Genomic DNA, 17,000 nt, shown 5'->3' with positions numbered 1-17,000 from the left:
GGGTGTCTCACTATGTACTTGAGACTGACCTGGAACTCACTATGTAGTCCAAGCTGGTCTCGAACTCACAGCGATCCTCCTGCCTCAGCCTCCTGAGTGCTGCGATTACAGGCATGCACCACCACGCCCGGCCCCAGTGCCTATGTTTTAATCATGGCCAGTACATTTCAAGAAAATGGTTTGTAATTATCTGAGAATGCCTTCAAATGGGAATCTGTGAGCATTTAGAGCCACATAAGACACACTATCCCAAAATGTCAATGCACAAGGAGCACCCTGCAGCCGTGAAGTCACACCGACTCCCAGAAAGAGGAAAGGCCCGTGTCCACAGCAATCGCTCAGTCCCATTCACGTCACAGCAGCTGAGAGCCATGCCCAAGAGTTTCATGCTGTATTTTGTTTGTCGTTACAGTTTCATTTTGAGAAATGTAACTCACCCTCTCTCCACTAGCTAGAGAGGAATTTTTCCTAAGGCCAACTCTTGAAAGTTTATCCCTTTCAACTATTTTGGGAAGTCCTGGGAAGCCACAAAAGCAAGCGTGTGTGGACGAGTACGGTGGTCTCCTTCTCTGGCAGAGAGAGTTTGTGTCCACAACTTCAAATCAGCACCTTTTAGCAACTAAAGCTTTTATGCCTAATGTACTGCAACCGCTGAAAAGAGAAGGGGTGAGGCAGGTGAGGAGGAGGGACGGCAGGAAGGTCATGGGCTGAGGGGAGCTTCCTGGGCTCAGGGAACTAGGACCAAGCCTAGAAGTGCCTGCAGGATTGCAGTCCTACCTAGGATGAGCTTGAGCAAAAAACAAAAACAAAACCAAAAACAACCAATATAGAAAGCAAGAGAAACAGGCAAGGCTTTCAGTGGTACGATACAAGGTTATAAATGAGGGCATCTTGGCTGTGTAAGTAATCAGAGATTCTAGTAGAAGTTGAACAGTTTATAAAATATAAATTCCCTAGGCCAATTCTGGTTTTAAACCAAAACCATAAGCTAGTGATTAAAATCTCTGCATCATTCCCTCATAGTCTTAAAGAAATAAATCAGATCATGAAATGTGCTAGTGGATTTTTACATCTTGAAAAGAAAAGGGCCAGGGTTTGGCTCAGTGGTTCTGCCGCCTGCCTCGCAAGTGCAAGGTCCCAAGTTTGATCCCTGGTACCAAAAAAAAAAAAAAAAAAAAAAAATCTTGAAAAGAAAAGAATCTTCCCAAGTGGAACCGCATACCATATTGCAATCTTTGAAGCCAGAAATAGCCTCAGGACAGACATTTACATTTCTGACAACTATCAAAGAAAGCAGTACAGTGTAAGCACATTTTCAGTTTGAAATACCAGCACAGCACTTCTGAACTGGCAGAAAGGAAAATCTGAGCACACTGATAAATAGGGTGGGAAGTACACAGGAAGGAATTAGCCTTACATCAAGATTACTCAAAAGACCGTCAAGATTGTACTATGGAAAGCTGTGGGACACTTTGCTCTGTACAGTAAGATACGGAGTCACCCACTGCCAACGCTGTGGTCCTGGGCAAAAGTACAGGTGCTTATGAGACGTGAGGTGCGAGAGGCTTGGCAGAGAGAGAAAGCTTAGGAAGTGAAGAAGGGAAATAGCAACTAACTTTCTGCAAAAAGTCAAATTGTGCAGGTTCTTTTCCTTGAGGAACTTCTAGCTGTCCATCCATGGAGACTATTACCTTTCAAGAAATACACACTATTTTTCTCCTCTATGATGGGAAACTATACTGGGACAAATCGGAGCTGTATAAATAAGGAAGAAGGTACAGAGAGGAGGATGGCACAGCAACATCAGTAACACAGAGAACTCTAGGCATGGATGACCTTTACTTCCCCTCGCGGAACTGCAGATTGAAGCCAGGGCCTCATACGTGCTAGGCAAGCTGTCTACCTGAGCTTATTCCCCAGCCCCTTCCACCTTGACAGGGTCTCAAAAAGTTGCTAACTTGTGATCCTCCTGCTTCTGTCTCCTGAGCAGCTGGGATTTTGAGCTCGGGCCCCCAATCACTGCAGTCCTCAGTTTTGCTGACCCGATGTGACGTTATTCTTGGCAAAGGACAACTGCCACTTTCTCAAAGCCAAAGGGGAGAGGGTAAACAATGTTTTATGAGTGCGTCTAGGTCCAGCCCACCGTGGGAAATCAGGACATCCTGCAGAACATTTTACAACTACCAGAATTCTCAGAGAACAAAGGATCTGCAGAGCAAGGGCCAGTTCCTTTCTTCCAGTAAGAAATCACTGTGGGCTATCCTTCTGATCCAAGGATGCAGACTCTCCCTTCACAGCCGAGAATATTTGAAGTTTACACATGTACACTTGCACACACACCCAAGGAAGACAGGTAAGAAATAAGAGATCAGGTTCCTCCCCTGATGTCATCTGTCTCAGCAACCAACCCTGGCAGCAGGGGCGGCCAGAAGGACCACCTGCAAGTTATGAGGCAGCTTCTTTCACTCTCTGCTGAGAACTAGGACTGTCACTGCCCCAAATACATTGCAGTTCTGTTTCCGGACACATTTATTCCAGGGAGTTTCACAACACAATAGAAAAAAAATAAAAATAAAAATACTATATAAATACCCCAAACGAAGAAAACCAAACTTACATGTTTGTTCTTAGAAGTTTTAACCTACCCAAAAGCCAGGAAACTAGAAACACGTCCCATTCAGAACTTGAGCAGGTTTCCCTCCTGGAGCATGAATACATACTCTCCCAACATAGGACTGCAGCCCTTACCTGTCATGTTTATTTTCCTGGGCTGCTCGTAAGAGCTCCTGTATGTTTTTGGTGATCTGTTCCGTCTTCCGGATGACGTCCTCCGTGCTGGGGAGCATGGGGCTTGGGGACGCATGGGGTTCTGTTGCATCTGGTACTGAGCTATCAGGTGGCCACACCATACTTCTCTGCCCGCCCTTTCGGCCTGACCTGGGAACAGTAAAGAAGTGGCTGAGTGCAACCAGTGCCTGGCAGCTGCTTTGGTTTCTAAGAGACACATCTTCAGCACTGGCTGAACACACAAGCAGGCTGGCTTTGTGGTTTCCCTTATCCGGTTTAGCAGGAAACTCATGGCAAGGGTCTGCTTCATCAACTGGCAGCTATGGCTTACCCAGAGGCTTTCTCATCCCACTCTTGGGCTGGAAGTGAGGACTCTCACAGAAAGGGTGAAGAGAGGACAGGGAGCACCTGCCGTGTGAAGGACGTGGCATTATAAAGCTACCTTGAGTGAAAACAATTTCTTGGGGTACAAATGGAGAAGGTGACCTGATGCCAACTTGACTAAGAAGTAAAATATTAAGCGTGCTGCAAATTCGGAGAGATGTGTCTAACATTCTGGTTAAAGGACAAAAAGCCCTTGCAGCAATGATGTGATCTGAGAAGCACGTAAACTCCAAACATATGCCTGAATATTTTGAACCCTCACATATTCAGAACCCTGTCTGAAAACAGGGATAAGGGCTGTAGGCGGTCAAGGGCTGCCAGGTCTTCCATCCCCCCGGCACACTTTTCCCACAGCTGTACCCCATGTGATCTGGCTCCGTGTCATTGGGAGTGTTGTCATAGTCGCTCTCAGGTGTGCTGTTCTGTTTCTCCAGCCTGGAAGCCTACAAGCAAGAAAAGGGGACCACGTTAGTTTAGAAAACATGAGACGCCTCTTCACAGGGAAGCAATACCTGTTAGGCACCTAGATCTTGTTTGGGAGAGGAGCCAACCCTTTTCTGAAAATTTAGTAAAAGGTGAGCAGTGAATCCCAGACAAGTTTCTTTCTTTTGGCATTGTTTTCTTTTGCATTCAGTGGCTAGTCCATAAACAGATTCCTGGTACAAATGAACAAGTCAACAAGACATACAAGGCTGTCTCATTTGGTTCTCAAAAGAATATGGAATTTATAAGATAAAGAGACCCAGTCAAATAAGCAGACATATAGCTGGGCATGGTGGTGCATGCCTGAGATACCAGCTGGTCAGCAGGCTGAAGCAAGAGGATCACAAGTTTAAGGCTAGCCTAGGCACCACCAAAACCCTCTCACAAAATAAAAACTTTAAAAGGGGGATAGGAATGTAGCTTAGTGGCAGAGAGGTTGCCTTGCATGTGCAAGGCTGAGTTCAATCCCCAGTATGGGGGAGGAGGTGTCGAGCAGACATCCCAGCACTTATATAACCACAGACATTCAGTGCTGAAAGCTACCTGCAGGTTATGTGTTCAACATTTGACGAGAAAATGAAGGGCCAAGAGAGCTGGGTGTCCACCTAAGGCTACATCTGTAGAAAAAACAGACCACGATCCCAAGCCCCTGTCTCCTCTACTGGTATCTCCAATATTCCATACCCAGGGCTTGGATGACTGCAACTTTCTGAGAACCACTTCAGAGATGGCTTTTATGAAACACCAGGGAAAACTTGTAGTAATAATTTATAGCCATATGTCATTTGTGAAGCAAAGTGGATCAACATGGACTTGAAACCACTTGAATCTGTTTCCAAATATATCTACCTCTTATAGGAGATTTGGTCCAACAGTGGAGATTTTAAAAATGGGATATAAACTGGGCGTGGTGGCGCACGCCTGTGATCCCAGCACTCGGGAGGCTGAGGCAGGAGGATCACTGCGAGTTTGAGACCAGCCCGGGCTACCTACATAGTGAGTTCCAGGTCAGTCTCAACTACATAATGAGATCCTGTCTCCAAAAAAACAAAACAAAACAAACCCCTCCAAAAAGGGATATTAGATGTAAATGATGAACCTAAAAATGTTTTGAGCAAATGGCAGTACTGCTAAATACAGGGACTCCCAGGTTAATAAAATGTGAAGGGCAACACATTCCTCTGAAGGGGACTGTTAGCTCTGGAATGTTTAGTGAAAATTATTTTCCCTCAGTATCTATTTTATCCATAATGTTTTGAGAATTTTTTTCATCTAGACCAGAAACTGGTGTAAGCAGATTCAAAACCTAAACGACCTTGCAAAATACAAGAGCTATTTCTAGCTCTATACCCAGAGTTTAATCCAACTTAATAAAAAGATATGGGGCCAGAGATTTAGCTCAGTGGTTCCGCTGCCTGCCTTGCAAGCTCAAGCACCTGAGTTTGATCCCTGATACAAAAAAAAAAAAAAAAAATGTGACTAAGGCCTTATACCGATGTCATAATATAATGAGGCTAAGAATATAACTGTAAGTTAAGAGCTTATTGATAATACTGGCCAGCCCCCGGTGTGGCCACAATGTATTTTCCTGTCCCCACAGCCTTGCTTTTTTCCTCTCCTAGGGTAAGTGCTCTCTGTCTGCTGAGGTCCTTCCCATTTGCTACTTAGCTCCTATTCACCCTATCAGAAGAGTCTTGCTTTGGGCTCCTAAAGCTCAGTATGAACTCTTACTGTATCCACTCAAATTCATCTTGCAGATGATGAAAGAACTAGGTTAGAGCCAGCTAAGGGAGCATGAATAGCTAAGTTCTATAAAATGTTTTTGCCTTTCCCCAGTGCTGAGGACTAAACCCAGAGCCTGTGTATGCTAGGCAAGTGCTTTACCAAGAAACTATACCCCAGCCCAGATACAATTTTAAGATGCCTTCATTAGCATCTCCTACCTATAAGTAGTTCTGCTTTACTTGCTGCCGAATTTTGATCTGGCTTTCTGAGTGAATCAGTGGGTTATCGGCTACTAAGACTGGTTGGGAGAACGAAGGTGGGTACCATATCCAGTGCCATAAAATCAGGATCTTCCAGACACGATCAGAGAAAACCAACCCCCCCCCAAACCCTTCTTACCTTTCACAGAGAATGTTTGACTAACCTTTACATGTATTTTCTTTGTGTATATATTCACACACACACAAACAGAAAAAAATTGCATTTAAATAATTATACTGGAAAGTCCATCCAGAGCTGCTCCACTGGAGGGAAAAAAATCTAGAAAACAGAATTAAACCTAGAAAATTCCACACTTTTATAACGAATCTTTTCTCCTTTAATGTAAATGTATTACAATGATTAAAAAAAAAAAGAAGAAAAGAAACAATAAGTTTCATTTAAACATTTCAGAAAAGTAATGACTCATACCCACTACAAGTCCCCAGGAAATGTTCTTCAAGAACAGCCACCACGACCCAGAAAATCAGCTACTTGCACATTAAATCCATCATTGATGTCAACAAAAGCATACACAATTTTCAATGGAGGCAGTGTTTTAATTTTATGAAAATTACTGTAAACATGCAGAGTCAAGAGCTACTGGTTAAAAGTGCTGCTCTTGAAGTTGTTAATAGAAAAGTTACTGTATAGCTGGTGCTGGTTCAGTTTATTTGATAGCTTTGCAGTTTTCTCTGAATACAGACATGCTACACAAAATTTAAAGCCACGATGAAGCTGTCAGGAATGGTTAGGATGATCGGTTTATAGTTCTATGTATGTTTATCTTTTTTTTTTTTTTTTTTTTTTTTTTTTTTCGGGGGCGAACTGCGGTTTTTTTTTTTTTTTTTGTACCGGGGATCGAACTCAGGTCCTTGCACTTGCGAGGCAGGTGGTAGAACCACTGAGCTAAACCCCCGGCTCTGATCAGTTTAAATGACTACTGTCAATTTTGTATAAAACTATCTCAGCAAGCAATCCTTGCAGTGATTTTTTAAGCCACTAAATAAAAAAAACAAAAACAAAAACAAAAATGCATAGGTTTTTCAAAGAAGTTTATTTGACTCAATAACAAAATTTCAAATGAGTTATTTCATTACTATTTTGCTGTCCTTAGTTTCACTGGAATAAAAATATTATAGTTCAATGTCAGTTTTTTGTTTTTGGTGCTGGGGACTGAACTGAGGGCCCAGGTTAAGTGCTCTACCATTGAGCTACATCCCCAGCCCTACTTTCAGAAGATTTTAAGTACTATATATCAAGCACTGTGTTTACTAGACTACTTCAAAATGCAGTAAAATATCCAAACACCTCAGCAACCCAATGCCCCTCTCAATGGACAGAACGATTCTCTATCACTCCTAGGTGTGGAGCCCAGTGCAAATTCAATCTTGTCTATAAAGGCAGTCCCTCACACACCGCCTTCTCTCCTCACACCTTTGTTACAGTACTCTTCATTAAAAAACAAACAAATAGGGTCAGGGATTTAGCTCAGTGGTTCCATGGCCTGCCTCGCAAGCACAAGGTCCTGAGTTTGATCCCCAGTACCAAACAAACAAACAAACAAACAAAAAAAAAACTGAGCAAGAACTGGGTGGTTTGTATCCCTGAGAGCTCTAAAAGTTTTGCCATCACTGTCTCAGGGACTAAGCCACTTATATCCTTAGGACCTTTAACTGATTTACCAAAAGACTGGGCATGAAGTGCTTAATAAATATGCATTGCCTGGCTGACTACTCCCAAGGAGCTACATAGGTCTTGGGATGTTCTTTTTTTTTTTTGATTTTTTGACAGGGTCTCCCTATGTAGTTGAGACTGTGACCTGGAACTCACTACGTAGCCCAGAATGGTCTTTAACTCACAGCAATCCTCCTGCCTCAGCCTCCAGAGTGCTGGGATTACAGGCGTGTGCCACCACGCCTGGTAGTGACGTTCTTGAGAGGGTGAATTATACACCAACAAGCAGTGTCTGAATAACCAAGTAAAAAGCTCTACGCCTGTACCCCTCCACTGCTGCTAAATGATACAATTCTCATTTAGGGTTTCGATCTCTAAAACCTTGGCTTGTAAAGTATGATGCTGACATAAATATGGCAGGTTTTTTAAAAGGAATAATATTTTTGCACCGGTCCAAATGTAAGTTTTAACATGGTAAATGCAGCTCTGAACAAATTGGACAGATTTGCCTGAAACCAATTTTTAACCAGCAGCCAGCTAATTTTATGATTGTTTAAAAAGATAGCAGTGTGCTCAGAATCAATGTTATAGGGGGATCTGTGATCTTTGTTAAATATAACATGAAAATGAGTAATGTGGAGTCAGAAGGGAGATCGCCTCTGCAGGTAAACGTGCATGTGCACATGAGGTGCACATCAGCTGTGCTGTGAGAAACCAGGGGGATAGAAGTGCTGCCTCATGCAGGAGGGAGGGCAGTTAGCAAGAACAAGGGACAGGGACAGGGACAGGAGGGCCAACGCAAAGCGCCCAGGAGCACTGTCCTTCCTCAGGAGCAGCCATTCGGTGTACTTAACCCTTCGGGTGGTTTCGTCCCTTGACCAGCAAAGTGTGGAGGGGAAGGAAGGCAGAGATGAAGAGGAGGTCACAAGCGCACTCCTCCCGATCTGGAAGGGGAAAGAGAAACATACTCGGGAAAACACAAACAAACAAAACCTTACCACTTGTCCTGGCTTCAGGAAAAGAATCCTAGAGAACAACGTACTATGTGAGGTAAGTCCCGAAATCTCAGCGACAGCTGGTAACAGGGCCCCAGTGCCACTGACCCCTTGGTGAAACACCTCCCAGAAATTACCCCAAATTTAGTAAAGCTACTTTTCCATATGGGAAAAGATAACACATGACATGTGTGTCAAGTTTGCCAACTGTTATTTTTAATGGGTAGCCTAAAATGAATACCTGTTTTTCAATCAGGACTGATAAATATGAAATGAGAAACTATATACATCATGACTGGCTGGTGAAATCAGGACTCTAATCTTTAGTACTATAATCACAGAACTTTTGCACTATGACACCCTTACGTTCTTAATTTTTCTAAAATAAGAGCACTTTGAAAGGTACACAAATAAGATGCTTCACTTACTTCAACAGCATTTCCATTACACCAAATACATCAAATCAATACCTGAAGAGTGTTACACCCAAACAATTTAAAGAAAAGTTGAAATAATGGGCATTTCACAACACTGCAATTTTACCACTCCTAAACTTGACAAAGTTCATCTAGAGTTAAATAGACCACATCTTTCCCCGTGCATTTTGGAAACTCCTATAGTTTAACCGAGTAACACTTTAACACTCAAAATGAAGAAACAGTACTCTCTGAATAAAGCATCACACAGTTTAAAATTTTATAACATTTTGTCAAAACATAGGTTTCTACAGTAAATTAATCCAAAAGCATACAATATTTTAAAAGAACATAATCCTTATACCATTGTAAAACAAGACCGTCAGAACCCTATTACAGAATGCAGTCTTTGTAGTTTAATTAACCCTGAAAGGTGGATGTAGCATTTTTCCACTTCACTTTCAGAAGGTGACAAAGCCACACCTCCACTAGGGAGGAGGGGTAGAGGACGCAGAGGCTAAGCCAGCAGGCACACTGAGCACAGTGGACAGAACCTTCTGGACTTGCCTAAGTACTGGGCCACAGATGCTACCTGCCCACATGCGAGGCATCCTGATTTTAAGGATTGCGGTTCCTAAAGGCCACAGCCCTATTTCAAAGATGACACTTCTGCGAGTGACATTAACAATCTGCTTGTTTTTGGAAACGGGGGAAAATAGGAACTTCGCATAAATGCTCCCACAGGGGCTGGCTGGGAAACAGCACATGGAAATGGGGATGGGAGTAAATGGGGAAGAAAAAAGGGTGAGTAGCAGATGAGTAAGAGCCAGAACCTCCAAGTGGGCTGGAAGATGTTCCATCCGTCTTGTGAGAACACTGTGAGCATCTGTGGACACACTGACAGAGCAAACACGGCAACACTCATAGCCCAGTTTGGCCAAGCAGAGGCACAGTAGTCTGCATATTCAGAAGAGGGCACAGAGTAGTCAGGCTTCACAGAGTGAACAGCGGAAGCACCAGTGGTGTTACTTACGTGCACAGGGAAGGGCTGGAGTCTTGTCCTGCTCTCCTCCGGGTGATTCGCCTCTCCCATTGGGAGATACGGTTTTTGACCTGATCCCGTCTCATACATGGACATGGGCCTACTGCCCCGGGCGGACGGACGTCGCTTTAAGGAAGAGTGGTTGGAAGTTTCTGGATACTCAGAACCAGTTTGCACCTGATATATATTGGATGTGGCCTGTTTCCTGAGGCTGGAATTCTCACTCTGGAGTGTTTGAAGCTGAAAGAAATGTTTGGCAGTGGGACTGTGTTTTTCCACAGCAGACAAGACAAACACCAAGAAAACAAATACAACCACCAGCTTTAAACAATAGGAAAGATAGCAGCTAGCTGTGTTGATAGTAAAGCACCGTTAAAAAGTCTCCTTTCTGAAATGAGTGAAACGTAACTCACTTTATCACAAAGGATAATTAAATAATTTAACTCCTGCACGTGGGAAAAGTTGCAGTCTCAACTTTTAAAAAACTGAATGTCCTGGGCCAAGGATTTAGCTCAGTGGCACCTTGCCTGCCTCGCAAGCTCAAGGTCCTGAGTTCACCCCCTGGTACCAAAAAACTGAACATCCACGTAAGTTCTGTCACGGTGGGGCGGGAAAATGTTTGCAGACAAGCTGTACTCAGGATTATTCTAAGACAGTTTCAAGCAAGAGCTTGAGACCATTAAACCATTGCTGAGCAGCCTGATTCTGAAACGAGCCCTGAGCAATTTGCAAATGTCCAAAGTGACGGCAGACACCATGGAAGCGGCACAGAGACAACTGACATTGCTTTGCAAGCAAGAAAAACAGTGAAGGCCAGCTTATCAATTATCAATCAGCTGCTGATTTCCAAAAAGCCAACAAAAATTATGATCAAAAAGGTTTTATTACAGAATACTTCTGATATTCCAAACAGTTTAGCAGTTTTGAAAAAAAAAAGAGGGAAATGAGTTATGATAAATTTCCTACATTGACGTATGACAAAGACGACTGGAAACTACCCAGCCATGCTAGCATCTTCACAGGAAGGAGCGCTCCCCGTAGCACACTTGCTCCCCTCTGGTGATCAGGCAGCTTTCAGTCAGGGCCGGAGTATCTGGCCTTTCTCTCCTTGGCTTTGTCACCCAAAAAAACATGAACACATTTGTATCGGACTGGCACTCACTAATCTGCCTGCACTATCCGCCTCGGTCAGACACTGCCACTGGAGGCCCTGAACGCGCTTTCCACTTCTCACATGCAGGCTCCTTCATGGTTAAAGGGTCAGAAAGGAATCGTGGGACTCTAAGCATCTGGCAGTTTAAACACAAGTAACTGCGGCCATTCTGCACGGGGTGCTTCCCTCTGGTGTGCCTTCATCTTCGGAGACATTGTTACAAGCTGGGTGTGCTGCGAGCTCAGCTGTCTACTCTTAGACGGAGACTGTGAACTCTGATCAGATTCCCCTCCAGTGCCAGGGTTTAAGTCCACAAGCAACCATGTCTGCACCAGGAGCTCCTCATTTTTCCAACAGCAAACCCATGCAGTGTTAGGAGTTATTTTCAATTTTTATTTAGAAAGCACCGATCTGGGAAAAATACACCAATAGCAGCTGTTCCTCTTCATTAATTAGCATCCTTTTCAAGCAACTGTTAAATGTGAAAGATCAGATACAAATCATGCTACTTAGTCAACTTTACAGAGAAAAAACTTTACCCAGCTTTAAAATAAAATGGATACATCTTTGCTACATAAACAAGTCCACCTCTTTCTATTAGTGCCAAACCTGACAGAGTGGCTTCCTGCCTGGAAGACTATGCCTCATCTCCTCAAAAGGTGAGCCATGAGGAGGGCCAGGCTGCTTCTATACCACAAAGGCTTGTGGGGGTAGCTTGAATCTGTAACCCCCTTTCCAAAAAGAAACAGCTGCGCTGCAACGTAACAAGCAGCCAGGGGAATCCCTACATTCCAGGATGAGGACAAGTGTAAGGCGCCTGCCCAAATGCTTCTCAGGAGCCCGCGGTCTACGTGCAATGATCTGGGTCCAAAGAGTGAGGTGCTAATTGACTCAACAACCTCATTGGAAAGCTCCATTTGTCTTCCTACCTATGTAAAAAGTCTGTTAGCAGGTTTTTAGACCTGACCTCGAAACTGGAAACTTCATGCCAACATCGTTCATGCCTCTGAAACATACAGCCCGGACTGTGTTGGAATGTGTTTTGAGATGAGAACAATTTCCTGATTCCAATTTTAAAATATCTTTGGTACCATGTATGTACGTATGTATTATGTATGTATTGATTTGAGACAGGGTCTCACTCTGTAATTCAGACTAGCCTTGAATTCACTATGTATCCTAGGCTAACCTTGAACTTGCAGTTATCCTCCTGACTCAGCTTCTCTGGTGCTGGAATTACAGGGATGCACTACCACAACCAACTAATACTGTTTTTTTTTTTGGCACTGGGGGTCGAACTCTGGACCTTGAGCCTGTGAGGCAGGCAGCGGCACCACGGCCCTACTACTCTATTTAGAGAGATAACTTTGGCTATTTTTAATGAGGCTTGTCTTAGAGCCAGGCAATACATTTTTAGGGGGCCAGGAAATAAGTTACAGATAATACGATAGTTTGGGAAATCAAAAGCACTTCTAAGAATAAGATAATCAACGAACAATGGCAAATAGTTTTGCCCTGTGTTTCTTCAGAAGCTTAAGACATTTGCTTTCAGATAGAAAATGGATGGAAGTTATCTCTGGCAATTTCTATAAACACTAAAAGGAGATCAAAGAATTTAAAAAGTGATGCTCGGCAGACTCATTTACCATGGGCAACATCAATGGGTTTCAGAAAAAGTCATCTCAAAAAAATTATCAGTCTGATTAATGGCACAAACTATAATCTATTAAACATATAATCTACTTCCTGTTTTGGAAAAGGCAGAAGAAATTCAGGTCCTGTGGCAAAGGGGTCCTTGTTGTGCCTTGGTCAGGGCGGCACACAGCCCTGGATTGAGTTGGGAGGCTCAGGACATGTGTCTGTCTAAAGGCTGACCAACCCTCAGGCGTTCTCATTCCCTGCACGGTCAGCAACAGAGCCACTGGTTTCAAAAGTGCTCAAGACCTGGAACTCAACCCAAAAACCCTAGCAAACCCCAGGTGAAGGTGCATGCAGCTTACTTCCCATGCAAGCAGAGTAGTTTAGTTCTGTAGCCTTCCTTTTGGAAGCAGCACTAAAAAGACCCAGACACAAAGGAAATTTGTCTTTTGCCCAGGTCTTGGAAATCTCATTTTTTGAAGAGGACTAAATGATAGGAGCAATAGCTACAAAATCTCAGGCAACATGAGGGATTTTTCAACTTCCTTTTCTTAGCTTTTTTATAAATAACTACACATGCAAATCCTCCTAAGTGTATGCTTTGTCACTAACGGCCACATGCACTCATGATTCTCTTAAAAGGTAATGAATGGGAAATGTTAAACAGGTGGGGCTGTGTCTTACAACATGCAGTTCTTGCCAGCAGAGACGAAATGTATTCTCTTATTTACTGAGAACCAAGTCTGTGGCAGGCTCTGCTCCAGGCTCAGAAGGACACCACAGATTAAAGTGCTAAGTACGGTGACGGGTGAGGGTGGGTAAGAACTCCAAATTAGCATGTACTGGGAAAGCACTCCTTGTGGGGTGTGGGCTGGGGCTTCTGTGCTAATAAAATGAATACACCTGCCCAGGACTCTCACCTGCTCTGTCTTGACAGTGTGATTATTCTTTAGAACCATCATCAGAAGGAAACATATCCATGCATTGGCATCCAGGTTCCCATAAGCCCAGAATAGTGATATAGGTTAATCTACCTGGGGAATGTGTTCTGGATTTCTTTATAATCAGAGCTACATCATTTGAAATATCCACACACATCCTGGTTGCAAAAAGACAGTGTGGCCCCACAATTTCTAGATCTGTCATAACTGCTTTTCTTCCCTCTAACCACAGCACGATGCCTGAGAGTCTTCCTTATACTACGGGGTTGAAGAGTCAATCATCCTGGCATTTATCAACATGTTACCTTTTTCTGCATAATTCTCAGCTCGTCACTCAAGTTGTTATTCACCTTCATTAGCTGCTGTATCTTGGCCTCAGAAGCCACTAGAGCGTTTTTGACCTCCATAAATTCCTGTACAGTGACTGGTCCATCTGATAAATCTGAATCTAGGCTCTAAAAATAAATTGGGGAAAATGTTCACAATCTGAGATGATGATACCATTAAAGACTAACAGCTAAAGAATTTCAAATTCTGGTTATGCCAGCTGAATTGCAAAGTTAAACCAAATCAGGGCTTCTGAGAATATGTAAAACTGAAATATAAAAGTAGGATCATTATATTATTTTTTTAAAAAAATTTTTTTTGAGAGAGGGTCTCGCTATGTAATTCAGGCTGGCCTTAAACTCACTATGTAGCCCAGGCTGGCCTGGAACTCATAGCAATCCCCGTCTCAGCCTCCCAAGTGCTGGGATGACAGGTGTGCGCCACCACACCCAGCTATTTAAAATAATTTAAAGCCAGTATTTTCTAATGTACTCATGGGGCTACAAATCTATGCTGACAACTGTCTAAAGAGGTCTGTCCTATTTCACATGCCTGTCTCTTGCTCAGTTTCCTTTTTCATTTATTCTTTCATTAATTCACTCATCCAACATTTTTATTGAGCATTAGGTAATTTCTAGGTACTTAGCAAGTATCAGAAAAGAAAACAAAGCTTCCTGCTTCCATGGTGTTTACATCCCAGGAGCATGAGAGAGGGGAAAAAAAAAAACAAGTAAAAATATAGTATTACTGAAAGTGATTAGTGCTGTGGAAAACAGGTAAAATGGAGTGGGGGTGGGGTGCAGGAGCTGAAGTAGGGGTGTAGGTGGGCTGCATGTTAGGGTTAGCCTAGAGCTGAGGAGGTGAGGGAACCTGGCAGGTGCCTGGGAGAATGCTCTAGCCCGCAGCAGCACTCAGCCGGAAGGAGCAGATACAGGGGGGCTGTCAGTCAACAAAGGGCACATCACCCAAGCAGCCCCCAGTGGTCTCGCTTTCCCTGGGGGAACTGGCAGCCTCTGGACAGTCCAGACGGGGCTAATCCAGTCACTGCCAATGACATCATCATTCTCATCGTGTGAGGTGGAAAACTCCAGACACAGCTTCTCTACGTCGTTTTCTCCACTTCGAGCTTCTAGAATTTCCTAGTCTGCCTCCTCTTCACCCTCTCTCCATTTGCAGAGCACCTCAGGGTGCCAGTCCTGGGGATTCGGCAGCAGCTGGGTGGATCCACTCAGGATTCTGTGACCCTCTCCCTCGATCACACTCTGCTGCCTCACTCTCTCCCTGTTGGTGTAGGCCCTGAGGCGGCTCATGTCAGCCTGTCTGGACGTCTTCAGGAAGATGCTACCTGGGCTTCCTCCCTCGACTCTCTGCGGTGCCCTTCTAGATCTCAGCCTTTCAGTCTTATGTCACTTTCCTCCTGCTGTAGCTTGAGTCTCACTTTTGTGAGTGTGTGTGTATGTGTGTGTGTGTGTACTGGGGACTGAACTTAGGGCCTTTGTACCAAGCTACATGCCCAATCCTTTTACTTTTTCAGGATCTTGTTAAATCACTGAGTTGCCCAGGCTGGCCTTGAACTTGTGATCCTCCTGTCTCAGCCTCCCAAAGTCCTGGAATTACAGGCATGCAGCACCATGCCTAGCAGAGTCCCACTCTTTTCAGGTGACCCACTTATGCTGGCGTCCCCTCCAGAGGCCTTGGCTTCACTTTCTCTCAGCCAGACTGGCCTTTCCTGTCTCCTTCACAGGCCTAATACTCATGTCAACTTAAGGCACCTCCTAAGAGTCATCCCATCTACAAAGCCTCCTGGGTGCTGTCAGCACTGAGTTCTCTCCTCATTTCCTCAGCTTCTGCCCATACTCTGTATGACACATATGCCTTTGTGCTTCTTAGTGCATTAGCCATCCTCCCAGGCAGTGATAGCCTCATGGGGAAGGAAGTAAGCTTTGTTCAGAAGAACATCATGCACAGATGTCGCTCTCTAACTGCAGGGCTGTTTCTCAGCATTTGACTCATGGATAAAGAACCCTGATTTTAAAACTGTTTTTTTTTCACTGTTTGGCTTGAGCTAGCAGTGAACCTGACTTTACCTCTACAGCACCTTTCCCAGGGAGAGCCCTCAAGGCAATTCTGTAGAAGGACTTTTAGAAGAGGCACATCCACCCTTTGTCCTCTCACCTTCTGCCGGTTTGCCTTGCTTGCGGTGGTTTCCAAGTCTGTGTCTTCATCTGATGCCACACTGTCATAGTCTGGCTGGTCGTTGTCCTGACTCTCGCTACTGTGCTGGCTATTAACTGTTTTCAGGATAAGCTCCACATTATCTATCAAGAGAAGCAAATGACTTTACTTTAGGCTTAAGTATTTTTTTTCCCTTCCAAAAAACTACTGGGATGACTTTTTGGTTTAGCCATTTAAAGGCCTGAAGTAAAATGACAGCAATAGCCGTATTATAATCACACCAATACGGGGCAGAAAAAGTTACTGACCCAATGGAAAGCTGTATAGAGAGTCAAGCATTCCTCTGCTCTACTGGGCAAATTAAGGGAAGGGTTTAGGAAGGAGCTGCTCAGGTTGAGGAGTCAGATTCCCAGGTTTTGAGACCTATAGCAGGGCCGCAGATCATAAAGAGCTGAGACAATGTAGTATATAAAGGTAATGTAAAGCCATTTGATTATACTTGTAACATGCTTACAAGGTAACATTGAGTCAGAATAGAAAGCAAATTGCTAAACTGCAGCTTAGAAACTAGATGCTCAAAGAATAAGAACATTGGCATTTAGTCACTTGAATCAAGAAACACACATACACACACACACACACACACACACACAGACAAGGGAAAACGTGTCCAGTGGACACACGTGTGTGTTTAACATTAGGGGAGTGTCTATTCCATGGGTATAGAGTCAAAGATGACTCTACAGGCGCTTATGAATTTTGAATAAAAGATTTCACAAATTATCCAATTCTGTCCAGTTTCTTTCTGGTAACTCAGTAGCCTCTAACTTGTGATTTCTAATGTGGTTCCTTTCCCCAGGGCTTTTATTTTTCTTTTCCCTGCAGTGTTGAGGATGGAACCCAAAGACTCACACATGCTAGGCAAGCACTCTATCATGGAGCTGCATCTCCAGCCCCTTTTCCATATCTTTTTTTTTTTTTTTTTTTTTTTTTTTCATC

At 43.7% G+C, this 17,000-nt stretch overlaps 1 protein-coding gene across 12 annotated transcripts in view; it reads right to left on the bottom strand.

The window, feature by feature from the left end:
- Positions 1 to 17,000, bottom strand: part of Git2 (GIT ArfGAP 2) — a 51,673-nt gene that overhangs the window by 3,596 nt on the left and 31,077 nt on the right. For 4 of the 12 annotated variants that reach the window (XM_033762366.1, XM_010603942.2, XM_010603944.2 and 1 more), the window contains 6 exons: positions 16,002 to 16,144; positions 13,805 to 13,954; positions 9,759 to 10,007; positions 8,169 to 8,258; positions 3,532 to 3,614; positions 2,749 to 2,937 (listed from right to left, as the gene is read on the bottom strand). In XM_033762366.1, the coding sequence (XP_033618257.1) occupies positions 2,749 to 2,937; positions 3,532 to 3,614; positions 8,169 to 8,258; positions 9,759 to 10,007; positions 13,805 to 13,954; positions 16,002 to 16,144 (904 nt within the window). The remainder of the gene's footprint in view (positions 1 to 2,748; positions 2,938 to 3,531; positions 3,615 to 8,168; positions 8,259 to 9,758; positions 10,008 to 13,804; positions 13,955 to 16,001; positions 16,145 to 17,000) is intronic. The other 8 variants (XM_033762370.1, XM_010603949.2, XM_010603950.2 and 5 more) reach the window with 4 other exon arrangements.

This window comes from Fukomys damarensis, unplaced genomic scaffold (genome assembly GCF_012274545.1).
Source record: "Fukomys damarensis isolate Sample0158 unplaced genomic scaffold, DMR_v1.0_HiC HiC_scaffold_12, whole genome shotgun sequence".
NCBI lineage: Eukaryota > Metazoa > Chordata > Mammalia > Rodentia > Bathyergidae > Fukomys > Fukomys damarensis.
The sequence above is the reverse complement of the archived record's forward strand: the minus strand, read 5'-3'. Positions and strand labels throughout refer to the sequence as shown.